Genomic DNA, 27862 nt, shown 5'->3' on the forward strand with positions numbered 1-27862 from the left:
TCAGTGTAGAGAGTTTTGTGGTTATGGAGACCATTTTAAAATACTTCTCTTGCTATGTCACTCGAAGAGTCACACATTTGGCTGTGGAATATCGCTCGTATGTACACCTAAAGCATGTAAATACAACACATAATCAATATGAAAGATTAGCAGCTAGGGTGCATCACTAAAGACACAGAAAAGAACAGTCTATGACATCGCAGCACAGCAACAAAACAGATGAGCTCGATAGAGCATAGATAGAGAAGAAGGACACATGGAAGCAGAGCCTTAAAAACGTTAAGCAGACCTAAGTGGTCAGCTATGTGTAAACTACTTTCCCCACTATGCTTTCTAATGTATTTAATACTAAAGTCGCTTTAATTCATGCCCTACAAACTAAGAGGTAAACAACCACATAGCTAGATATTTTACAAGTGTTTATATCTATTCCTGCTAATAATCCAATCATTTTCCAGGAAACCTACTCTACAAAAATTAACAAATTTCACGACATGAGACTCTTTATCGTAGCTAAGAGAGAACTTGTTCTCCTTTTGCTAATCTTTTAATCACATTTTAGAAGAGCCTCCAGAATAATTGAAAAGGGGTATTTAAGCCTCACCTCTCATAACAGCCTTTATTACGATGTACAAGACAGGTGGGCCATATTAGAAGTGTACTTTAGGCATGAGCTATGGTAAACAGAAACAAAACCATGATAAAAAAATATAAGGCTGTAAAAGACAAATATAAAGATAATCTAGCGCACAAATGCAAGATAATGTGTTAGAGAGATTAAGATAAAAGGAAACAATTGTTAGTTTATAATCAAACTACTTTGTGTATGCCCCCAATTCTAAATATATTAGGTGTATGAAGAATTTTCTAACAGAGCTGACATTTTTCTTCAATAGACGAGATCAAAACATTGATGCTTAATTGGAAATACAACGAAACTCTAATACATATTGGAAAGCTGTCGCTCCTTTTTCACTTTCTAGCTTCTGGGGCAAACAGTCCATTGGCTCCTTGCGTTCATCACTCTCCACGTAATGCTTTTAAAATGCTCCAGGAGCGCCTTGTCTTTTGAATGATAGATAGCCCTCGTGATTTTTCAGGGGGCTATTGCCTCTGCTCTCATCTGTGCACTCGAAGGAAAATATTGCTTCCAGCCCGACTGCACAATTCGTTTGAAATTCCCAACTTTGGACCAGAACACCACACATGAGTTTCAAGTGAATTCAGCAACATACACTGCAAAACTGCAGCTTTGAATTCACATCACACTGAACCATAAGGCACAGCGCAAGTGGTGATATTTTCTGGGTAAGTGTGGTGTACCTCTCACGCTCACACGAGTTCATAGCTGCTTGTGTGCTGCATCAATCATGCTCACATCAGGTCAGCATGCACATCCAGTGAATGTTAATGGTGGTGAATAATCCTGCTCAGCGTACACCCCTTCCACTCACAACAGTTCGTTGCTTCATGTACGAGGCATCAAACATGCTCCCAAAAGTTCATAGCCACTCAAGTTTGCCGGTACAATTGAAGTGGATTCCTCATGTGCAGTGCACACCCTCATCAGAAAGCTACAGGCCCTTCACGCTGACATCAGCAGCGAAGAGTGGCGTCAGACAGTTAACTCTCTCTCCACATATCAACACGCTTGATGGAGGTTAAAATCACCACATCCCACTGGCACACAATTTTCTCCTGAGTCAATAACGCAAGGGGTGAAGAGGGGTCACATTGGTATGACCATTAAGTCATCACAGCAACTGCCACCCATGGCCATTTACTCACTGCCCAGATTCATAGCCAGTGACCATCCCCAAATGTACTCACCGCATCCCAGAACATGTTTCACACAACGATCCTGGACTCAGCCGTGTGACCAGTGTACTTCCCTGAATACCCTTCAGTTCATGAGAGTGGCCACAATCCATTTTACTGCTGAATGGAATGGATGTTGAGGGATACCTGGCTAGATCACGACCTCGTTGCCAGTGTCAAATGCAGGATAAGAGGGTTACTCAATATGTAGACCAGAAAGTGAAGACATGCATCAGGTTTATTTCATACACCTCAGCCACAGCATATCAACTGCCAGTTCCGGAGTGTGCAGGCTCCTCACTCTACATTCTAGAACTTCTTGAGGTTCCTCTGTTCTAGTCTATTCTACAGTGTTCTGGTATTTTCTAAAATGCAAGTGACCTAGGTGATGGACAGATACCACAGAAAGTCTTCCACCTCATTGGTAGCTATGTTTGATGCTAAAAAAACAGTGGTGGCTGGTGAATTTTGGATCTGGTGGGGGTAAAAATTGCCATCTTGTAATAGCATCCACAGCATAAAATAAGCAAGCCCAACTTCCATATGGTATCATGCAGGGGTTATTCCCACAACCATGTATCATTTTTAAGACAGTCACATACAGAGAATGTCACACACAACAAGTTTAGCCCGGCAATCACACTAACCAATTTTCCCTTTTACAGAACCGGTAATCTGTAATAGCACACTGCACTTTTCCTCCTAAAACAAAATGTACAGCAGAGCAATAGTACTTTGAAGTACCTGTTCCATGGGTGAAAAGTGTTCATTGTTCCTCTCAATGCATATATCATTAAAGATTGCCCTGCTATTAGCAAAGCTCTACCTTTTCTTTGTCTATGGAACCTTGCATTTTGCTAGGCTTATACCTGTGCTCTGTGAGATCCTTACAGTATGTTGAAAAGTGCTTCAACACTGGTAGAAGTAAATATCAAAAAATGCATTGATCAGGGCCTACAGAAGTTAATGAAGAATCATGTAACTTTGTTTTTATTTCAAAAAGAAAAAGCATTTTGTAGAAGGAGTTTCAAAAGAAAGGTATCCGAAATAAAACCAGTGCTGAAAAACTGCTTTTTTTACCTATCACATGGTAATATTTTTACAATACATGTGTGTGTGTGTCATGTCACGACTTCACTGGTCACTTGAAGTCAGCATGACAGTAATCAATGGAAGGAGAGAATGGGAAGGAGCAGGTGAACAGCAGGTGAGGTGAATGTCTGCTTCAACCATCCTTTGTTGCGCCACTCACAGCAAGGCCAGGACAGTCTTGCTCCTAGACTCTATGGCTAGTTCTACCATGCTTCAGGCAGTAAGGTGAACAGATACACACTGCACATTGTTCAGTTTAACTGAAACATCCCAAGTGTATCTGTTTACATTATTTCAACTTGTGTCATGGAAGACACCAGTTCACATAAGTTTCAACTTCCACTCATCTCCTCCCTTAATGAGAGTGGAAGGTTATAAACCTTGTGAGAATCCCACCCTTCCCCAACTTGTCACATGGCGAGTTGGGTCAGTGTTTCTTTTTGATCCTACCCTACCCATGACAAGATGGGAAAGGTCTTCCTCGGTAGGGTGACCAGACGCCCCAGATTTCCCCAGACAGTCCTAGTTTTTCATGGACTGTCCCGGGGTGCCGACACTTTTTTTCTAATTTAAATAGATGTCTTGGTTTTTGAAGAGGGTCGGATGAGCGTGTACCTGACACTGCAGTGCTCGCTTAATTTTCACCAGCTCTCGTCTCACATCAGGGACAGAAGTTCTGTCCTTGCAGGAGTCACCTGCTGCACCGGCTCATTCTTGCAGCACAGCAGGCACTACAGGTGTCCGAATCAGAATGCACTAGAGCACCCCCCAGAGTTAAGTCTACTCCCAGCATGGTAAGGTCGTAAATGGTTGAGTTGGGAGCACTCCTAATTACACAGGCAGTGGACTTGGGCAGGGGTGGTGGTGAGAAGAAGGCATCCTAGGTGGAACAGCGTAGAGTACAGAAGATACAAAAGCACACATTAAACCTTATCCAGTCCTGTTTTTTTCATTTGCTTTCTCTGCTTGAATCTTTTTTTAACATTATAAAAAAGACTACAAGTCCCAGAATGCAAACAGATCAGACTGATTGCGAGCTATTTTTACATTTTTGAAATGGAACAAAGCATACTGTAGTAACTGACTCCACGCAGGTTGGTGATGTTCAAGTAGATTTATTGAAGATAGATGGAGATCAGTAGTACATCAGTAGATAGCCCCACCAGGAGTACCCAGCTAGGCACTCAGCCCTACTCCAACTGACAGCTTCATAGAACAACACTCCAAATGACATCATACCAGAGTGTTCTACAGATGGAATAGTGGGAAATATGCATACACATAATATACAGGATACTACATATCCTCTTTTCTAATAAAAGCGAAAAGAACATAATCATGTGTATAATCATGTAGACAGAATTAAAGAGAAGAGAAGTGTAGAAACAAAGTCGTAGATAGAAATAAAGAGAGAAGACGTGTGAAAACAAAGTTAAAATCTAGAGGATGGAAATTAAGAGAAGAGAACCAGAGAAACAAAGTATAGCTGGATAATAAGAAACAGAAATACTAAACCCGTTTCCTATCCTCCTTTCTGATGAATGTGAAAAGAAATAAAGAGAATAAATAGAAACCATCAATGAGAACCCTCTGTGTACGAACTGGCCAGGAAAGTACACAAAAGAGTAAACCACATCAGGAGAATATAAGATGATAGAGAAGAAGAGAAAAACAATCTAGAATTCCTTCCTCTCTATACAATAACAGACATTAGAATAAATAATACAATAGAAAAGTACTGGGCTACAGCGAAATAAGTTTGTAAAACAGAATAAAGAAATGCCCAGTCTTGGTTAACCACTGCAGTACGGTAAAAGGTGAAAACCTAAACTAAACACCCAATAGGGTAAAATTGTGAATGTGTAGAGGCAAAAAAAAACAAGATAACTGAAACTTTTGTGCACAGTTGACTTAAAACCATTAACCTACACTAGACACCTTAAGAAAGGTAAAAATGTGCACTGAAGTGAAGGTATATATGTAATGTCATGAGTAAAAAACATATATGTGTTAAAAAACGTACCTCGACATGAGGTCAAGTAATGCACAGAATGATGGGCGGACCCAATAAACACACACCTCCAGAGAGGTCAAAATTGTGCACAGAACAACAGATAGAACGTAGAGCCAACCCCCATGTAAGGGTACACAAAGTTCTACCAAAACCCAAACAACAATATGTGAATGCAGTAATGCTCAGGATGATGGGCGGACCCAATAAACACACCTCCAGAGAGGTCAGACATTGTGTATATAAAAGATTGCGAGGTAGGAACCACGCAAATAGAAAACCTAACAATGTAGGCGTGCACTTAACCAAACAACAAAACACACCTCTTGAAGAGGTCATAATTGTGCACAGAAATAACAGGATCAAAAAATATACATGCGTGACACCCCATATGGGTTAATAATAATATGCAAATTACTGTACGAGACTAAACTTAATTGTGCACAATTAACTGTAGAATGTCCAAACTTATTACATAAGTTGTAAATGTGGGTGTTCTTGTAAAGCGCACTACGACTCCAAGGAGTATCTAGGCGCTGAAGACCGCTGGGGAACCCGTCCTGGTTTTCCCTGTGAGATGGTCCCTTTCTGGGTATCTCCAGGGTGAAACCAGGCATCCCCGGCGTCTGTGGGGGGCCGTTGTAGAGATGAGGCAAGCTTAATGCCCAGAGTTGCCGAGTGTGTTCCCTGGTTAGGGTAGGCACCGAGGCGAGAATTATAGAGTCCGTTTTGACCCTGGTCCACAACCTTGCCGCGTCGGGAATTGATCCCTGGTCCCGGGCCGTTTTCTGCTTACGGGTCTGCCGCCTCTAACCAGTGAGCCACACCACTGCAACTGTAACTTGCTGGAATGTATAACTAATTGGCAAATTATATAATAATATACAAAAACTACAATTGCCTGTGAAAGAAATCATTTTTGCGTTAAAACTTATACATATACACAGCAAACTCATATTTCGAAAATGACTAAGGTGTGCCTGTCACCGCGAAAATAAGGAAGAACGACAAGGCACTTAAAAAACACACTAGAACTTTGTAGAAGTTCCACGAAACTCGTGATAGGAGTGAAAACTGCTGATGAATAATCTCTAATTCAAATAAATTCCAATTTGGCCCAGTAGATGGCAGCATAACTTTGTGCAGTACATTGTTGATGTCAAAGTTTTTATATGCACATTCACAATAACTTTACCCACCGGAGCTCGATCTATGCTCCCGAGAAATATATCAGCATTATAATGAAAACAGAATACACAGTACCTTCTTGTTAGATGTTCCTAGAAAAACAGCAGATCAAGTTTGGTTTGAAATATATTATTATAATATATATATTTAGAACGATCGGAAACAGACTCGGGTGATGACAGGTCTCTTTGGCAGCTGAAGACATAAAAGGAACGTCAGGGGCAAGATGGAGGTACGTACAGTGGCGCAAAGCCGGGTGGCTCACTGCGCTTCTACACACCAACAGCTTCGAAGGATCTAGCAGGGAAGATAGCACGTCATAGGAGCTCGGTGAAGGAAAGAAGGTGAGTGCGAACGGAACGCGCTGTATGACACGCGCTGTATTTTTCAAATGTAGAAAGGCGGTTTTTAACGCTGGAATAAGTGCCACGATATTCATTAATAGACAATAAAATACTGAAAATATACAAACTGTATTGAAAGATGCTTGAGGTGTATCCAGAATTTGGCACCATTTTAAAACAAAGTCTTGCACTGATGTGAATAGAAGTGAAAAAATGACAGTTTATACTTCAATGTGGCGCAGAAACAGTGTGTCAGAAAGTTTTCCAAACGAAGCACTAAAACACAAAATTGTCACTTGTCACAGAGTAAATAAAAACGAATTCGACAGACTCTGGGTTGAAGGCACATGACAAAGTGTTCATGCTGATAGAGATCATGGCCCATCACTCGAATTAACGAGTACTGCAAATGTTTTCTCACTCAATGGCAAGAACCCAGATAGATTCATGAAATGGTTGGCAGCATTCTTACTTAAATGCTCTATGTTATTTCTCTAAGCAAGGCGTTTTTCCAAATGTCAGAAAGTCTACTTAAACAGACGTTTTGTGACTCTGCACGGAGAACAGACTCTTTAGAGACAGAAGGCAGACTTGAGTTGTAAAGAGACTGACAGCGTTGGGACAGGCTGTAGTAGACTGTAACTGACGTACACTTGTGAGGACACACTTCTTCACCAGAAAGTGTGTAGGCTTGTTGATGGCAGATTTACCACACACAACGTAGACATAGACAGGCTTACCCTCACAGATTAAACTGGAACTGGCACTTTGAGTGTTGAGGGCGACCGGTGGCAGGTCACTGGTGGGGCTGGTGTATGCCAGATGAAGAGTTGGAGTAAATTGTAGGTTGCTTGAAGTTGCTTGAGGTTGAGAGTAGGAACACAAGATGTCCTGAGTGGTCTTTAGAGGTAGCACATGCAGGTTCTTTAGTTCAATCGTCGCCAAATAAATGTAGTAACTGACTCCACGCAGGTTGGTGATGTTCAAGTAGATTTATTGAAGATAGATGGAGATCAGTAGTACATCAGTAGATAGCCCCACCGGGAGTACCCAGCTAGGCACTCAGCCCTACTCCAACTGACAGCTTCATAGAACAACACTCCAAATGACATCATACCAGAGTGTTCTACAGATGGAATAGTGGGAAATATGCATACACATAATATACAGGATACTACACATACATCCTTTGAAATACTATATATATAGCCTTTTTAGTAGATTTGTAGATTATTCCTTTGTAGTCCCATGTTTCAGTGTTGTCATTGTGATACTTCAGGGTTGATGGTAAATGGCATTTTAGTCCTATTTCTATGTCTAGTACTGTCCCAGTTTTTGGTTCTAGAAATTTGGTCAACCTAACCCTCGGTTACTGACACCCAGTCTTGGGAAACACAGGGATGAAGCCTAATACGCCCAGACTGTGTTCAATTAGTGAGGCTATCTAAGCCGTAGGTGGGTGTTGCCTTGCACCGTCGCATGTCACGAGACTATTACTGCTCAATATAGACTTTAACAGCGATAGGTAGGGGCCTTCTTTTGAAGACTGACATCAGATCATACCAATAAAGCCTGCCATGTGGTTCATCCATTGGGGTGTGGGGGCGTAGCCCCCCCTGTCCGAAGCCGCCCGCAGCTCCCTCGGCGTTTTTGCGTTAAGACTGTGACAATCATGTCAATGAATCAACATGACGTCAGACCGCCGGCGGGCGTCATGTTGATTGATTGACATGATTGTACAGGCGGCAACACAAGTGCGCATGAGTGGGGACGGGGGGTGAATTTTTACCCGTGCCCACGCATGCGCACTTGTGTTTTTGCGGCGTTGCGCATGCCCATTAGGAGCCCTAATGGGCGTGCTGCGGGCGAGAAGGTACCTGTGCCCCTGGCGCCAGGATTGGCCAGGGGCGCTGTGAGCCTGTGACGTGTGGGGAGCAGAGCCCAGAGGTGGACCGGCAGCAAGGTAAGAGTGTGTGTTTTTCTTTTATTGTAAAGTGTTTGGTGCGAGCGTGCGTGTATGCATGAATGTTTGTTGGAGAGTGTTGTGAATGGATGTGTTTGTGTGTATGCGTGTGTGAATACATTTCTTTGAGTGTTGTGTATGTGGGTGGGGGCGGGGGGTCGCCACCGGCCTGAGTGGCCTGGGGCCCGCACTCGCAAATCAGTTTGCGCCCGACCACTGTAAAATGTCACCAGCCGCCCCTGATGCACACAAGTGCATGTGCCTGTAAAAAGCACCCATTTCACTGCCTGACCCTTTGAGTGATCACATGGGAAGCAAGAGGCAGAATCATTTCCTCACATAAAACATAGGAGTAAGGAAATAGGGTCGGGAGCGCGGAGCTCCAACGCTTCTAATAATGAGCTACCTGTGCCAGCGTGGCGCTGCGTCTCGTCTCTCATCACATGCAGCCTTTCCAAGGGAATTAGTATTTTGTTGTACTTGTTGTACTTCACATGTAATCTCCTCAGCAACACAGCAATGTTTTCATACCTAATTCTTCCCGTAAATGTCCGAGCTTTCATTAAAGTCCACTATTTGTTTAGTTTACAGCAGACGTGCACATTTGTATTATAATGAATGTAAACATTGTGGGTCATTATCTATGTAGCACCGGCACTGCACAGTACAATGTGATGCATACTCTCACGTTTACTCTGTACTGCAGGGCTGCTAGGTCGGTGGAACATAAAATGTACTATGAGTTGGAATTCAGCAATATTCAATAAACGCTCATTCTTAAATCTCTTGACTCTTGACACAGATATGTGACTCGAACAGCACCAGAGCAAGGACTCGGTTTCCGGTAAGGGTCCCTGGCCATGGGAAGCTCTGTCCTGAAGACACCCAGATAGAAGCCTGCATTCTGAACGAAAATTGTTTTCACTATCAATATAATGTAACAGGTAAGAATTAACTGATTATGTTACTGGATGACTTATGTGGATGAATTAAATATTATGTTTCGCTAGTGCATTCATTTGGAAATGTGCGGGTTTAAGTTCAAGATAATATTTTTCCCCCAGAGCAGAAATGTGTCGCAAAACAGCAGATTTGCCCATAAACTGAAATTCCTAATGTGTTTAAATCAACATGTCTTCTCTTTGGGGTTTTCCTTTTAATTAAGAATGAACTTGAATGTCCTGTTCCTTCTTTTTGTCTCGGAAAGGGTTAGCAGCTGCCCTTTGGTGTCCTTAGCAATGTCCTTGCCTGATCACATGGGTCATGATGGCAGTGGCAGACAAAAAAATTAAACAGTACTGTCAAAGCCATGCTTATATTCCATAATCCCCTCCCACCTCCAGTTACAGGTCGTTATGAATAAAGAAGAGGCTGTTGATAATTGAAACAATAATCTCTTCGTATTTCGAAGCATGTACGATGTCACCTTTTACTGGATTTACGTCAATGCCAACACGTTTTCCATGTGCCATCACTCCAGTACCTGACAACTATCCTCCCAGGGTTCACTTTAATGGCTGTCTCTATTTACACTTTGGTGTGCCTTGGAATGCAACAGCTGTGTTGGCTCGCAGTAGCATCAACGTATTAGAGTATACCAGAGATCTTCAAACTTTCTGATGCTGAGACCCACTTGTCAAACTTTTTTAGGAGTAAGGACCCCCTCCTGATAAAAATGTCTAGAACCTGGTACTCCTCATCATCGACAACCGCAAACGCCCCCAATTCCCACACAAAATATTTTTTACAGTGGGGAAATACCATTAAACAGTGTTTGACAAACCAAAGGTCAGGTAAGCATGGGGGCGTGGTCAAATGTGTAGCTAAAACAAAGGGCCTCATTTATTGGGAATTGGGGTCTGGCAGCGCTGCAAGTCCTCTTGCTACGCTGCCCTATGCCAATGTGGAAGGGCAGAAATGCACCATATTTATGAAATGCGATGCATTTCTGTCCTTTCCCCTTGCGGTACAAAAGGGGGTGGTGATGGACGAAGCATCTGAATCAATCAAACACTCACACCCAGTCAAAGGATCTGGGTTTAATCCATCACCGTTCTTTAGCCCACTCTGCCACCCCAGTTCAGACATGGCTGTATGCAAATTAGTCTGACCCTGTGCCTCATGGGAACAGTCCAGCCCGAACTGCCAAGCCATGTCTTCCCTGGACCAGAAACAAGCTTCCGAGGACCGGTTTCTGGCATTCCAGCCCGGCTTGCTTGAATCCAGTGGCAAAGTGAGCAAGGGACTCACGTCTGAGCATACCCTGCCACACTTATGGCGGCCAAAAGCGGTACAAAAGGGGGTGGTGATGGATGGAGCATCTGAATCAATCAAACACTCACACCCAGTCAAAAGATCTGGGTTTAATCCATCACCGTTCTTTAGCCCACTCTGCCACCCCAGTTCAGACATGGCTATATGCAAATCAGTCTGACCCTGTGCCTCATGGGAACAGTCCAGCCCGAACTGCCAAGCCATGTCTTCTCTGGACCGGAAACAAGCTTCCGAGGACCAGTTTCTGGCATTCCAGCCCGGCTTGCTTGAATCCAGTGGCAAAGTGAGCAAGGGACTCACGTCTGAGCATACCCTGCCACACTTATGGCGGTGATGGATTAAACCCAGATCTTTTGACTGGGTGTGAGTGTTTGATTGATTCAGATGCTCCGTCCATCACCACCCCCTTTTGTACCGCTTTTGGCCGCCATAAGTGTGGCAGGGTATGCTCAGACGTGAGTCCCTTGCTCACTTTGCCACTGGATTCAAGCAAGCCGGGCTGAAGACGGCTGGAGTGCCGGAAACCGGTCCTCGGAAGCTTGTTTCCGGTCCAGGGAAGACATGGCTTGGCAGTTCGGGCTGGACTGTTCCCATGAGGCACAGGGTCAGACTGATTTGCATATAGCCATATCTGAACTGGGGTGGCAGAGTGGGCTAAAGAACGGTGATGGATTAAGCCCAGATCTTTTGACTGGGAGTGAGTGTTTGATTGATTCAGATGCTCCGTCCATCACCACCCCCTTTTGTTCCCCTTGCGTTGGCGCACAAATTGCTGCCTAGCACCAATATAGGCAGGATTGTTTTTGTGCAGGAAGGTCACCTTCCTTCACAAAAATATTCCCAAGAGAAGTTTTCCCCTTTCTATGTGAGGTGTAAGTAAGTAAGTAAGTAAGTAAAATCTTTATTCGGAATTCATTTTCCATGAATTACCATAAAAGCATTTATACATTTTATTTACATACATTTTAACAATACTAAAACATATTCAACTCATTTAGAATTTATAATGATGTTACTTAATCAAAACAATTTAATTTTTGTTATTCTGAAGATTTAGCCTTAGCTTAAAAATACATTTTAAAAAGGTACTAACGACTTTGCAGATATATTCTGAATTTAAGAATTGTAGCCACAGCATGGCGGGACGGCATTTTCGAAGTCCTAGAGTTCTCAACAATGGGGTTAGGAAAAGTCTTCGATGGGCGGAATAATATTTACAGAACAGTACAGTGTGCATTGTTGACTGTTCAGATAATTCATCGCATGGGCAGGGCATTAAACTCTCTTCCCAGCTATTTCTGTTTGGGAATGCTACGACCTTGTGGAAAATATTCAGCCTGAATCTCGCTAATAAGAAGCGTTCAAACTGCGAGACAACATAGGTTAAATATGGTTCCATTTCCATAGTCGTCATCACTGCCAAAGAGTGCTGTACAGATGGTTTCTTAATCTCCACAGTGATACGTAATTCTTCAAAGTGGCTCAACGCCTTTGCCTTGAGCTCTTTCTTAGGAATTCCAACTATTGTTTCCGGGTTATGATAGTAGTCGGCCATTCCTAGGTCAATGAGAAGATTTTTAACATATATTAACCAATCTATTTTATCTGCGCGATCTAGGGTCATACAGTCCGCAACGATAGCTTTGGTTAGGGAATTCTTCGTTGAGACCCATATTCTACGCCAGAGAAGTACAGGTTACATTTTGGCCAAGTCCTCAATGTGTGGTAATCCCAATTCTGCATGGGAGGAAAGTGTGGATACTCTTTTAGGGACTGACAATAAGAATCTTATAAAGGTATTCTCCGCAACCTGTAGGACTTTTGTGTGTTTATGGCCCCAAAGACCCGCCCCATAAAGTGCGATTGAATGGCACTTGGCTCTATAGATTTGGAGTAGCTCAACCGGGGTTTTTTTCCCTAATTTCTGGGCAAATTTCATGAGAGCAGCGATGGAGCGCAGGAGTTGGTGCTTGCGCGCTTCTATGGCCGCTCTCCAGTTGAGTTTCTCGTCTATCATAATTCCCAAATAGGGGTATTGGGGAGTGGATTCAAATTTTACGTTGTTTAAGAAAATAGATTTTTCGTTTTTCTTAACCCGTCCAGCTACCATAACAAAAGTTTTCTTTATATTTATAAGAAGGTCCAAGTCGCTCATGAATTTCGCGTAGCTATTCAAGGATTTTTGTAGCTCGCGAGGGGTACGTGCTATGATCACCGCGTCGTCTGCATACAAGAGCGCGGGCACCAGTCGATCTTTTACACGGGGTAAGTCCTGTCCCCCCCGTAGCATCTCTACCTCAAGGCCATTAGTATAGAGGGAGAAAAGGAAGGGGGCAAGGACGCATCCCTGCCTGACGCCACGCTCTACAGAAAAGGAATCTGACAATTCGCCCCGTACTCCAAAACGCACCCTCGCGAATGCTTTGGAGTAAAGCTCTCTAAGGAAGGTCACGAGAGCCTCGTCCATTCCCATATTAGACAAGACTGACCAGAGTTTTGCATGACTGACGCAGTCGAAAGCAGCAGAGAGGTCGACATATACCATGTACAACCTCTCGCGCTTTGCTGAGACATACTTTCCCATCAATAAGGCCAAATTCAGGGCTTGTTCCGTTGTTCCTTGGCCCTCTCGAAAACCATACTGGATGACCGAGAGGGTCCCGGTATCGTCCACCCACTCCTGCAAATGCTGGAGAACCACTCTGCCCAGTACCATCCCCAGTGAGTCCAGGAGGGAGATTGGACGATAACAGGTCACCTCCTCTCTATTTCCCTTCTTAAAGATTGGTACCAATATTGATTGGGTCCAGGATGTGGGTAATCCACACACCATTGCTGCGTCAAACAAACTTTTTATTATCGGGGCCCAGAGATCTGATCTGAATTTAAAAAAATCAACTGGTACCCCGTCCGGGCCTGGGGCTTTTCCACTCTTGCTGGCATTCAGTGCGTTTATTACCTCGTATAGTTCGACTGCCAGGGGAATTGGGAATGAATTATCCTCATTTATGCTGTTATTTTTTCCACTAGCAGCTACTACTGGTGGTTTGCCAAAGATCTTGGCAAAGTGATTTATCCAAGTATGTCCCTCGATAGCTACGTCAAGGCTTGGCTGGTCTTTTGGATCTGTCAGGAAAGGTGCTTTAACTACTTTCCAAAATAGTTCGCTATTTTTGTTTAATGAGCTTTCATGCAACTGATCCCATAATGCCTTTTTTAGCTCTTCTTTTCTCGTTTTGCATGCCAGCTTATAGGCAATTCTCAGGTTCCTGACCACCTCTTTATCTCTTTTTGGTTGTGTTAGTGCTCTCTTTAGCTTTTTGTGGGCCACTGAGCAATCGTGGTTAAACCATCCTTTTCTTTTTTCCATGGTCCCTTTCTGCTTCACGGTAAGGTGTTCATTTACTTTACCTAAAATCGTTTTAAAATGGGATAAGACTTCCTCGTCGGATACCTCCATATCTAAGCACTTCAAAATTTCTGTTTGTGCTGCAATTACGACCTTCTTTGTCAGTTCGTTTGGATCGATCTTCCCCCACCCAAGGGTATAGCCATTTGTTTTTGTAAGATGGATATTATTCTGGGAGAGGGTAGACATTAGAGTTTGGGCTGATAGCAGAGATTGGTCCAGAATTAAGTCAAAGATTAAGGCTGAGTGATCACTTAATGTATTAGTTTTCACTCTGAAATTCAAGGTCTTATTTACGAGGGTCGCTGTGGTGAGGATGTAATCAATTGTAGTTTCACTTCCCCTTCCGAGGTAGGTAGGGTCCAGCTTCCCAAGTAAAGGGTTTATTTGGTTTAGTATTATTAAATCCAGACTGGACATGGATTCATTTAGGAAGTCTCCCACCGCTGAGTGAGTAAAGTGGATTATTTGCTCCTCCGTTCCATACCCCAAACCACAGATATTACTAATTTGATTTTCGCATGGGTGGAGATTAAAATCGCCTCCCCAAACGATACTCGGTGGTTCTACCCCTGGTATAAATTTCATATCGCTACTTAATTTCTTGCGTAAGACCCCCAATATTTTTATTCTCTCGTTTTCCGCCAGATTGTCGTAGAGGTTAACGAAGAGAATGATCCTCTTTGTCTTAAATGCCAGTCTCAGGATCTATGTGAGGTGTAGAATGGAGAGCTTTTCCATCCACCTAGAGTATACTGAGTATACTGAGTATACTCTAGGTGGATGGAAAAGCTCTGCATTATGAGGATTGAGGATTGAGGATACAAACACATTTTCTTTTTAAATAATCAAAAAATGATGCGTAAACAGTCTGCATGAATGTCTTTCTGCATGATTCTAATGTAGTGGTAGAACATCCTCAAACTTCAACAGCCCGAGGGTCTGCATGTTTAGAAAATCTTAAGTCGCTCAAAAATTTGTGTTATTTGTGGGTGTCTTGATTTAATTTTCCCAATACCAGTGCAGAAGCCTTCTGACAAAGGCTTTGGCCCAACAATGTACTATCACAATGTGATGTTTGCACAAGGCATTCGGTGTTGTGTGTGTACTAGTTAATTCAGCACTAAACATTGATAAATGGCATTTTTTTCAACTCATCCTCATCATCATAACTTTATTATCGAGCACAAAGTTCTTAAACAGTGTGTAGCAGCCTAATACAAGAAAATATACATTTTTCGGCGACAGCATTTTTCAAAATAAAAAAAATACAATAATTCAGATAAAAAAGCACACTTTCAACCGTGTTAAACTTAAACAAGAACTCCAAATTTAAATATAATGCAAATGGCGTTGTATGTCTTGACTGCCAAGCAATATAGGTAGAAAAGTCATAGATGTTCTACTTCAGGCGCTATCTACTCCTTCTACAGGTCTCACAATGCCATTGAATATGGGAGCATTTTGTTGCATGACTCAATCCAAGTTTATTAGCTCAATTGAGCATTTTTTTCTGTGAGCAAATGAGCACAGAATCTTCAATGAATTAGGCAAGTGGCACAAATACAAATTGCATTTCTCCAAAGTTGCCTCTGCAAAGATATAGCGGGTCTCATCTACGTGCCAAATCATTTATAAATATTTTAGTGTATACAACAATACACCTATCAGCGCTGTCTGACTGTAAAGGTGCAGTTTACGTTATCTCGACAGGCATACATCTGAAATTCAGTATCTCTTATTGTGCCATTTGCAATTTGGCATTTTTTGCACCAGTCCAACATTCTTGTATTTTGTTCCTCTTAGTTAAAAAAAAATGTAAATGATTTGTTTTCAATGGCCTTAGCATACTTTACACATTCAATCAACCAACAGATCAGTGTAGAATATAGATGTAGGAAGCTGAAATATATTATATATGAAATATATTATTTTACTTAGAGGCACTTCAGTTAATGTGCAGTGATTTATGCCCAGCTTAGGCAGTGCTAAAGTTTCTCTCGAGATGAAAAGATTGAAATACAAGTTAAAGTAAGATGCAGCTATAAACTCAATCGGTAATGTCCCTTATCAGCTTTGCTGAGGAAAATGTCCAGAGGATATCTAAATATTTCTCTCTGATTTGCACTCCTCTGTCATTTACTAAGGCAACTGGATACCTCGAAGCAACTAGCAACTTTACCATTGCTGTCGTCATATATCTTTTGCTGCTTTCAGCTCTAAGAAATGCCATGTCTGTTTGTTTCAGCAAAAGTCAGTCATTTCTTCTAGTTATTGATGCAAATGACTACAGCTTAATTCCTTGTGTCAGAGCCTGTTTATTGAAAGTTTGGCCAGCGGTTCTGCACAATGATAACTAAATGTGCTACTGTACTATACTCACTGATACACAATACACAGCACCGCAACCTTTGAGGAATAAAACCATATTTAAAAAATTGCATTCAATAACTGCACTGCAATAAAAATCTGGGATTAATTACAACATCAAAGTATGAATGTGTCACATTTTTACAAAGACATACATAAAGTAACAACAATAAAAATAAAAATAGGAATGCAGATTCCCTGCATGCCTTCAGTCGAACTGAAGCCTTAATCTTCCTTAACAGTTTTAACATTTGGAAAAATCTTTTGAGTACGTTTTTAAATTACCACTACGCTTCAGATTCCCCCATGGTCCTACAAAATAAATGCCACCAATCACGATTGGCCCTCGGAAATGAAATTACAGATGGCGTTTGACTCAAAAAGTATCAAGCTATACGATTAAAAATCTACACAACACGAGAAACCATAATGATGTGTCCTCCGTTTTCCATCTTTATGCAACTTTTTGACGGCAATGCGTCTCAATTCTGGAGAGATTGTTGGTTATATAGACGGTGTGTAGCAGAGATATTATGCAATCAAAAGCATCATGCGTTTTCGATAGACATTCTAAGGTGTATTTAAAGGACGAAGGACCTTTTCCAGCTTTTATTTATATTTGCGAAATAACATATGTGAGGTGCAATCACCTCCGACCATACTGTCCCTTACCCCTTTTGGGATATTGGTCCTACCACTCAGGGGCGGGGTAGCATGCTTCTGAAGTCACACACTTGTGGAGTGGTGTGGCTCACTGGTTAGAGGCGGCAGACCCGGAAGCAGAGAACAGCCCGGGACCAGGGTTCAATTCCCGACGCGGCAGGGTTGTGGACCAGGGTCAGCGGACTCGACAATTCTCGCCTTGGTGCCTACTCTAACCAGGGATCACACTCGGCAACTCTGAGCATTAGCTTGCCTCATCTCTACAACGGCCCCCCACAGACGCCGGGGATGCCTGGTTTCACCTTGGAGATACCCAGAAGGGACCATCTCACAGGGAAAACCAGGACGGGTTCCCCAGCGGTCTACAGCGCCAGGACACTCGGGTAGAGTAACAGTGCGCTTTACAAGTATCCAACATTTACATTTACACTGTCATTGTTTTAAAAGCATCACTAAGAAGTAAAAAGTAGAACAATAGTTCCAAACAAGTTGAAATCAAGTGGTAATGGAGACAATCAAAAAAAGTGCATAGTGGCCGACAAACATGGGGATTAAGTCCCTTAGTCATGTCTTCTAGGATAACATGCATCACCAACAGCAAATTCAGAGCCCACACTCTTCTGGTTAGTCTAATGCTCTGAATGCGGTTGAACAAGCATTAAAAACGGTCTCTGTTGGTTCTGGCAGCTGGCCGCGTTGGTCATGTGATGACACAAATCACCATGTCACATACGTATGAGAGAGCTCATGGGAAATTGAGTCCCCCCACAATGTGTGTAAAATGGTATGGGGCCATGAGAGAAGTAAAGTCTAATTTTTAGTGTTTAATGTAAAAAAGACAAAACAGAAAAGAAGAAAAACTAGAGAAACCCAATGTGGGCTGATAATATTCTGCTCTGCACGGTTGTGAAAGGAGGAAACTATGAATCAAGAAGCCATGTGGACATTCACTATGTCATGTGTGTGGCAATTTTCGTAGCACGTTCAGATGAAATTATCTCATGCATCTATATGCATGGAAATTATTGGGAACTCAAATTCGGGCCATAAGTCAGCGGGACAGGTTACCAATGGATTGTCCTTATGACCATTGTTTCTTCTGGTGAATTCTGGGAGATGTAGTCCCTGCAAGTTATGTAACTTTGGAAAGTAAACCACCTCTGTGGAAATATTCTAATGAAGAAATGGTGGATTTGCACTTGCGCTCTAAATTGCTGACTTCGACCTCAGACTGTACTGTATGGTCTAAAGGTGATAAAGAAAAGTTGTTCTCTTTCCACAAAGGTCAGGGAGGTGTGCATAGGTGGAGGTAGATACTAACCTACTCATTTCATTGTCCCGCCTAGTAAAAGGAGTTCAGTTGGTTCCATGGACTCTCCTCATTCAGGCCAGTCTTGTGAGTCTTCAACCTGTACTTCCTGCGTTGTTCTTTTTCCAGGAGTGTTTTTGTGATTCTCATCTGGTGTGACATTTTCTCTTTGATTGTTCAGTACATCTCATTTTTACTGTGACTTTTCTCAAGGTAATGGGCTGTTAGTCATGTGGAAGCCTTCTTGCAGGGGTTGGTATGCCTGTGTACTCAAATCCTTATTTTTATTTTTCTGGACATCATACCTATATACTGTGGCCTGCAAGGGCACTCAATAAGTTAGACCACATTCTCCAAATTGCAATTGGCATTGTACGCTGTTCCCAGAGGGTGGGTAAACCCAAGTTCAGGGTCTTGGAATGTTTAGTCAGGGGACAAATGGCACACTGGCCACATGAGAAGTGGCCAGTTACAGGCTGGAGGTTCCACGGGGTACTGGGTCCCCGTGGAACCTCCAGCGGGGAGAAGTAGACAGTTTTCCATTGCTTGACTTGATTGTTACTTCTAGAAAAGACGCTATCTGATTGCCTGAAGCCATTGTGAAACTTCAATAGAGATACCTGTTGTTTAGACATTTCAGAAAGGCTGGTGTGTTTCTGTTATTGCCATGCCAGATCACAATGATATCATCTATATGTTTGTGCTGCAGGTGTATCACATCCCTATTGGGATTGTTGGACCAGATTTTCTCATCCTTAAACCTGTAGACATATAGACAGGTTATGCTGGATTCAAAGGCACCTACCCTTGAAACCCCATGCCGTTGGAGGTAGATCTTATCTTCAAAGGCAAAGTCATTTTCTGTCAGGGTCAGTTTCAGTTTAGCCAGTCTCATAATGCAGTTCATCACCACCCAATTCCACCCCTGGCTGCATTGTAGGTTGGTGAGCCCCCTAAAGCTCCCTTCCTGGGGAATACTAATATACCGAGCCTGCATGTCCAGGCAGAGCATCCTCTCTCTTGTTGGGCCGTATTCCACCTCACTTAGGATGTTAAGACGGTGTTTAGTATCTTTGATGTATGACCTGATTTTTCAAGCAAAGGTCATAAGAACCAGTTGTGGAATTGGGATAGAGGTTTCAGAACGGAGGCTATACCTGAGACAAATGGTCTACCGGGGTGGCCTTGTGTATTTTGTGTAGGATGTAGAAATAGGGTATCTCTGGTTTTTGAAATCTCACGTCCTTTCTGGTGATCCATTTGTTCAATTTGGCTTCTTTAACCAGTGCCTTGATCATGACTTGTAGTCTTTTGGTGGGGTCTGATCTCAGGACCTCATAATTCTTCTCATCTCTCAGTAATGTCACCTCTCTTCTCTTCGCCCTAAGAAGAGAGGTTGTGCTATTCTTGTTAGAAAATCCCTGCAGTGAACAATACAGATCACATGGATAGATGGCAGGGCAGTATGACTTTCCCAAAATCACTACGATGCGTACGTTGATGGTGGTGAGATCCATATATGCACCCAATGAGGACAAGGACGGCTACTTTTCTATATGAATGTGGTTTCTGAAATGCCTTTTCTGCCTCTGTGTTGTCTTTCCAGCTACAACTTTCTTAAAGAGAAGGTAGTGTGAGGACCTGCCTCTGGGCAGTTGCAAGCCGCTGCTCCGCTCAGAGTCACTTCTCATATACGTCTGCTGCAGTTGCCCATGGATTGTGTGTCTAATATATTCTTCACACTCCATCACCCTTAGGTACATAAGAGGGAGAGAGGGTGACTCCCTACGTTGTGTTGGGAGACCACCACAGGGGCATTAGCCACCGGGCCTGTACTCCCTACATAGGCCCCTTCAAGACTATCTGCTACTGCTGTAGGCCTTCAATAACATTCACTTGAGTTATGCAAAGGGACCCCTCTCTGCTACCAGCATAGCAGCACAGTCCCTGCTGCTCAAATGGAGGCCAATACCACAAGACAGTCAAGAGTCAAAGATCAGGGACCCAAGGCTCTTTTTCCCCTCTGATTGCCATCCATAAGGATACACAAACTCCACTGGCTCAGACAGGCTGACAAGGTTGGGCCCAACCAGGGCTCATCCAATGCCCACAGCCTAACAGCTGGCAGGTCATGGAGGTACAAGCAAAAAGGACCAGCAAGGTTCTACAGAGGTGACAATGAATCCATCTCTCAATAGTATAAGGCCTCAGTGCACCTTTATGGCATAGACAAGGTGATTCTTCGGGTCCTCGCTTCGCCCCGCAGTGATGCCAGTTTGGATATCTGAGTCCTGTTACCTACAGCTTTTAGGACATGTATATTTGATACCAGGGTGATGGAGAGGTTTAGAAAGAGGACAACCTTTGTTCACTTTGCCAGGCTGTACCCCACAGAAACTATTGAATTATTGACACTAAAATGTGGATGTAACTAGTATTCAGATCAACTACTTCTAATATGCTATCACAGGGTGAACACTCTGTAAATGCTTGAAGGTGTTTATTGTGAATGCAAAATAACCTTTTCACTGTACAGCTTCATATTTTTACTTGTCACTACATTGACATTTTATGTGGATGTACTCACCCTAAGGCACAATGCTGCACTTTCCTCGCAATGATGGGCAGAGCATACATCATCCTTAATTGAAAGATACCTTTGTGGGGCAGCTATGGGGTGGCCATGCTCATTTTAATTCTAACTGTTGAATAGTCTCACAGAACCTAGGTCATGATTAATTCGAGTAACTACCTTTGAAAAGATCATAGACTAACCTTCTCAAAGTCCTCTCTTATTTTAGTTTACTCTGGCAAACGCTAATGATTTCTCAAATTTAGTCATCTCCTCTCCTCACTGAAGTCTTCACAGTCTCATATTTTCTCAGATCCTGGACCTCAAAATTAGGGGTACACAAATTCTTCATAATGCCTGCAAGTCAGGCAATCATTTAAAGTCTCAGTCTATAGGTAGTAAGATGTCATTTTCTGATTTTACACATCTATCCAAGGCATATGAAACAGTTACAGCACTACCTTCTAATCATTTCCTGTTCCAGGCTGCATCTAGGTGGAACATTCGGAAGCAGGTAATTGTTGGGCAGACTGCACGCTCCACCAATCACTGGAAGGTGTGACAGAGGGTAGCAGGCCAGGGAGATTGTATGGGATGGGACTGTTCAAGTTGAAGGTTACAGGAAAGGTACAGTTGGACACAGAGCTTGTGTTTAGGCCTGCAGAGGGCTCAGAAGAGGGGATTTGGTGGTTGACCCCTGCATGGTAAAATCGCAATGTCAATCTTCACAGGCCCTTGTGGCTGTGAGAGTTTCACCCTGCACACTAAATGGAAACCCAACCCCAATTAATGGAAGCTGAAAACCTGAGCAAAAACCTATACATGATCTGCAATAAAATGTTGATCATTCCATCTACTCCTCCCTTGGAAGTTCCATCTCAGTAATTAGGCCATATTTTGATGAAAAACTTTAATGGCAAATTAGATATTCTGAGTGCCAATCTAACTGTGCCACACCTTCAGAGCGTGAAAAGTGTTGTAACCTCCCCATGCACCTTCATACTTAAGAAAATATTCACACTCCATGAATGCGAAATGACCAAGATTAATAATGCCTTAATGCTGACAGCCATATCCCACATAATCTGTAATGCCAAAATCACCAGATTTTACTCCTCTCATCAATGCCTTCTCCAAATTATTAAAGTTGTCATGTATCAAAAAGCTCACCTCTTTTTTCTATTCACTTCAATATGTACATGGTCCCTTTCACAAACCTCTTTGAATAATTCAACATGTGGCAACATATGTATACCTAGAGCTTCAAAATACACAAAAAAATTAAGAGGAGATCATAGTCAAAGGAATGCATTTTGTAATATATGGACTGTATGTGCTATCTTTCCATCGTGCATTTCCAAAAAGGATTTTTTCCTTGTTGCTCACCATAGTGATCTTCAGAACTGACTATTACAGTAGAATATACGGTAGCACCATGCTGAGTTTAGGGGCAAACTTCAACAAGAGCCAAACTATGCAGCCAACAAACATTTTACCCTCAGACACAAAAACTACTCCTACACTGATTCCTAACTAAGGGCCCGATTACGAGTACAGAGGTCCCATGATCAATGTACCTGGGTTGGCAGTCTGACCGCATGATTATTAGATAGGCAGTCGAACCCCCACAAGCATGCTTCTGCCAATGCACCGCCGGTACAGCGCCTTCAGCCTGGCAGTGTTATCATAATATTGTAGTCAGGATGCCGTCGGCTTGGCAGGGTGCTCCCACCCTCCGCAATAGCGGTCCGGCGGTCAGACCACCAAACTTGTAATTGGGCCCTAAGTAAAGTCTAGAGATCAACATTCTATGCCTGGAGCACAAGGCTCTTCACGGAGAAGAACCTCACTAATTTGCTGCTACCTTAATGGTTGATCTAAAGCCAGTTACCCAAAATTGAGTTAATACATTTAGTAGAAAACTAGCAGGTTGTATATAATGAAGTGTCTGAAGATGCTTATCTTCTGAGAGGTGTTCTGCCTGCACCTGAACTGCCAACCTAGGCCCTATAGATCCCCTACTTATTGGAATCATCCTCTTATTTCACTATCCTAATATTCTTACCTGTAAATACCTCTCTTTGAAAGCTCAACAAAGTATCCCCTGGACTGTGGTAGCACTATTCATAAACAACAGATAAACCTCAGAGAATTATGACCTCTACAGGATTTTGTTCTTTATCTACACATCTGCATTCTATGGTGAAATCAATGAAAAGGAGCTGAAGAGCAGTAGTTTGTAAATAAAGAGATTGATATTTTGTACTCATTTGTTGAATTGATAGACAACGTCCTCTTCATGTTAATATATTAGGTAGATTGACAACTCGATTAAGGGACTTTTTAACTTGTAACTTTTGAGAGTCTAGGGCTGTAAGTACTTGGGGCCAAATTTATCAAGGGATTGTGTTGCCCTTGCATCAAGCAGGGTGTTACAAGGGCAATGCAATATTTAAGTCAGATTTATCAAGCAATGCAAGGCCACCTTGTGTAGTCGTGCATTGCTTTGTAAGTCTGGAGTAACGCAAGGCAGCCCAAGTCACTGGCTTGCCTTTACTCTGTCCTGGGAAGGCGTTCCATGGGTAAAGCGTAAGTGTTTCCACGCATCCACACATGGAATTTAGCGCATTCCCAGATTTACGAACACTGGTATACCTGGGACTGCATCAAAATTCCACTCCTTCCCAGAGGATTCGCAACAAGGAAAAATATCTTTATTTCTCCTCGTTGTTTCCTCTTTCTAAGTGTGCTCTTTTCTGCAGAAGACTTACAAGGAGGAAAATGCCTCTGAGGATTGTTTTGTGCAGGAAGGTACCCCTTCGTGTACACAAACAATCCTGCCTGCAATGCAGACATCCTCGCACCAGGGCAAAATGGTGCCTGTCTTAGCACATGGCAGCACATTGTGTGTCGGTACAAGGAGAGGACAAGAATAAACCATACATTGGTAAATCTGGCACATACCTGGCTTCTCCCTTTCGTGCAGCGCTGCAAGGTGTCTTGCTGAGTTGCTTTGCGTGAAAGTATGATGAACCTGGCCCGTGCTCTCTCAGTTCAGTTCACAAACAATAATCGCAAAATGTGAATTATAAGGAATTCTAAGTAAAATTTTTGATGCTGTGCTTATTTTAAACTTAATAAATATTATCGGACATCTTCAGATTGGAGCACTTGCCAACTAAGTGAAAATGCGGCCTGCGGAGAGGGAATTAAGACGCGTATTGTGGATTGTATACGCAGTGATGGAAAACCTGTCAACATCAACTTCTGTGAGCAGGTAGGATTTTAAAGTGAAAAAAACAATTTCAACTATGATCTACTAATGATTTCCACCCTAGGCAAATAGTAGAGTTATTTACATTTTGTTCGATTATGCTAACTTTTAAATGCGCCGTTACAAACCTTTAAATAAATACATTATAAAAAAGTTCATCGTTTAACACCAGCCATGGATTTCGGTGAAAATAACGTTCTCTCGCTATCGAGTCCCCAATGGGCAACTGTCCAGTTTGCCAAAAATGCCTTTCCAAGTTGCACTTGCTGGCTCCCTACTTGGCAGCTTCTGTGAAAGGTCAGTGATTTAATGGGCACTGGAGCTGAGCCCCCGTCACAGCCTTGTGCAGGGTTTCCCCAGAAGAGAGCGCGTGCAGGCTGACATAAATTGTGCGGGGCAGCACGGGCAGCAGATATTTGTGCTTCATCCGTACTCTGCAGCAAAGTCAGCTGTCAATCTGTTACTTTACACAGGAGTCTGCCGATTTAGTGCCAGAAACATTATTTAACTGGAATTTGTGGCACTTCAGGGGGTTCCTGTCTAGAAGGAAGACGGATACAAAGTGTGCGTGAAAGGTGCCCACTGTTGATGAATTTGGAAGATGCATTGCCTGAAACTGGACTGAAAGACCGAGCGTCCCATGCACTGAGCATTTTAACTGTTGCAAACGCTCCGTTTGTGATTGTTTAAATGCTTTTCCTTTCTTTTTTTGAGTTTAAAGAGCTTTATTAAAGAGGCTATACAATGTAAAACATCAGTACATAAGAAGAAGGCATCAAAAAGAGTTAAGAATTAAAAAAGATATAACAATTGGAAAAACAACCCCAATAGGGGTAAATGAGCTTTACTAAGGGAAAGAGCTTTCTTTTTAAGGAGATTTTGTGTAGAGGGAGAAGAAAGAGGGGGGGGGGGGGGGGAAGAGAAAGGAAAAGAGAAAGGAAAAGAAAAGAAAATGCTTTTCCTTTCTAATAATCCCATTTTACGAGTCTGAAAACTGTTTTTCTATCTATAAAAATGGAATTCTGAATGTATACTGATTCAGTATCGGAAGCGGCGCATTGTAGGAGCCACTTTCAAATATCGAATCTGTATTTTCCGTATCATTTTTTTTTCTTTAAAGCTGTAAAGCACAGCCCCGGTTCCTGTAAGGGAAATAGGCTGCATTTAACCCCTTCCATGCTCATGATGAGCTCAGCTCGTCATGGCATGTACCTCTCAGGTGCTCATGACGAGCTGAGCTCGTCATGACCACACCCGTTTTCATTGCTGTCCAGCACAGCAGGGGAAACTCTCAAGCAGCGATGTGGTTAAAAAAAAGGTTCCTTTATTGAGACTGAATCACATACATGGTGGCCCGCTGACTTTTGCAGGCCATCATCCGTCTGATTGTGGTAAATTAGATTGAGTCGAAATTTGTGACATACCAAATGAATGTTCATTTAGTAGGTCGGTTTGCAGCTCAATGCGATCATGTTGTTTTGACAAACCCATTAATGGTGTTTCGCCGTCTCAAACACACTGGGACCAGTATTTTGAGTGCAGCAAGTAGTGCATCTGGAAACATATATCGATTAGTCCAGCACTCTTCAAAATAATTGCAATCTATATAACAATGAACATTTCAGTTACAGACACATCTTGTTCAATGAAAATGATGAATCTTCAGTGGGGTTATTGTTTGTAGTGTATTCTTTATTTATTTCATCAAGTTTTTCTCCAATAAAAACAGACCGTCGCCTACGTTGGCTACGGCTACGGTCTGTTTTTATTGGAGAAAAACTTGATGAAATAAATAAAGAATACACTACAAACAACAACTCCACTGAAGATTCATAATTTTCATTGAACAAGATGTGTCTGTAACTGAAATGTTCATTGTTATATAGATTGCAATTATTTTGAAGAGGGCTGGACTAATGGATATTTGTTTCTGAGAATAAGACACGGTTGCCTTAGGAGGTTTAGGGGTTCTGAATCTCTGGTCCGCTGCTCCTAAAGTTTGATACAAAGGAATCACTAAAGGATAGGTGCAATTGTGCGTAGCCCCAAACCCCATGTTCTTGTGTGCTGCAAAGTAGTGCATCTGGCTCTAAGGATTGAAATATTCTGAACCATATTTTCGGACATTTCTTCACCAAAGTCGAACCTCATGTCATTGTGTAGGGAAGATGCTGGACTGGAACACTTTGCATGACCTCTCCTGTATCCGGGGAGTGGAAAAGACCCTCTCCAAAAATGAGCAACTTTTGAGTGAGGGGGAAACCTTGGTGTACAACGCTGCAAGAAAATCTGCACTATGCTGGTCAAATGGTAAAAAATGATGCCGGTCCAGGTTTACAAAGAGCTGATCACGTATGATCTTATTGGGTACAATTTTACAAACAATAAACTATTTGCACAGGGGTGCACATTTTGCTTCAGCACAAACGTGAGCATGTGGTGTCTTGTGTTACGTTTATACTCAAGGCGCTTAGGTATTTAGCCATTTAGATTTACCACACTGACCATGTCCTCCTCGAGGGCAACCATTTCAAAAATGGTCGTGCTCCTGCATTTTTTAAAATATTTGTCTACTTTAACTGTTCCTTCCACTAAAGATGTTTTGCATGATATATTCCAGCCTAGGAGATTTAAACTGGCACATTACATTAACTAAATTATGTATCCTCTATAGAGTGTATCTCTCTATCTCCAAAGTCAATCACTTGTTTCCCACAGCCATCGCTACTAGTGCCCACTGGGGGTCTTCAGCCATATGACATGGTGCTGCCCAGAGCTGACACTCCTCTGGTCAGCAGTCCTCTGGGAGATTACAGAGATAACAGGGATTCCAGAGCTGATTTCCTGGAAGGCGTATGTTCTGGGAATCTATAAACAGCCCAAAATGGCAAAAACTGTAGTATAATTCACAGATGCGCTCTTACTTGCCAAATATGCCATTACCATCAAATGGAAGTCTGCCCAACCCGTTCACTTGATAAATGAAGCTGAGACCTGCCCCACTGGACTAAGGCTGAAAACTTCTCCATCCTAGGGAGGAGGCAATTAGCCTCTGCAAACACCTTTGATGGAGACTGGCACATACTCTGGATGCTCTTTATCACAACCCATGATCATGATCTTCCGCCTTGAACGTATCACATGTCTTCTCTCCCCATTAAGCCCTTAATGCTCGAAATGCTGTTCACCCCCCACACTACCCCATCAGCCTTTCGTTCCGCTTCTAGACACGAGTTTTGCTACCTCTGACCCTAACTGTGTAACCTCCCATAGTGCGCTCACAATGTGCAAGTAGCCTCCCCCACACTGAGAAGGCTCACAAGGAGAGAGACAACTTTGATTATGGTTTAGTCAAGGTGTAGCCCTTTATCTTTATTCACACAGCTTCTGTTCAGTGAGAAATGACAACCATAGTTAAGCAGACATAACCGTTATGAGAGTACAGTGCAGAAGATCAGAAACACAGCTCAAAGAGTGTACATGCAATACAACAGTTGTCTCCAGTTTATATGACAGTGCAACACTCCAAAATGCATAGTGCCAGAGGGCCCCAATTTCTTATCCATCTCCAATTC

At 42.6% G+C, this 27862-nt stretch overlaps 1 protein-coding gene across 1 annotated transcript in view; it reads left to right on the forward strand.

The window, feature by feature from the left end:
* Window positions 1-27862, forward strand: part of THSD7B (thrombospondin type 1 domain containing 7B) — a 1994218-nt gene that overhangs the window by 1782337 nt on the left and 184019 nt on the right. Inside the window, exons 18-19 of the mRNA XM_078682458.1 lie at window positions 9219-9360; window positions 24175-24290. Coding sequence (XP_078538584.1) covers window positions 9219-9360; window positions 24175-24290 — 258 coding nt within the window. The remainder of the gene's footprint in view (window positions 1-9218; window positions 9361-24174; window positions 24291-27862) is intronic.

Source organism: Lissotriton helveticus, chromosome 3_1 (genome assembly GCF_964261635.1).
Source record: "Lissotriton helveticus chromosome 3_1, aLisHel1.1, whole genome shotgun sequence".
Lineage (NCBI taxonomy): Eukaryota > Metazoa > Chordata > Amphibia > Caudata > Salamandridae > Lissotriton > Lissotriton helveticus.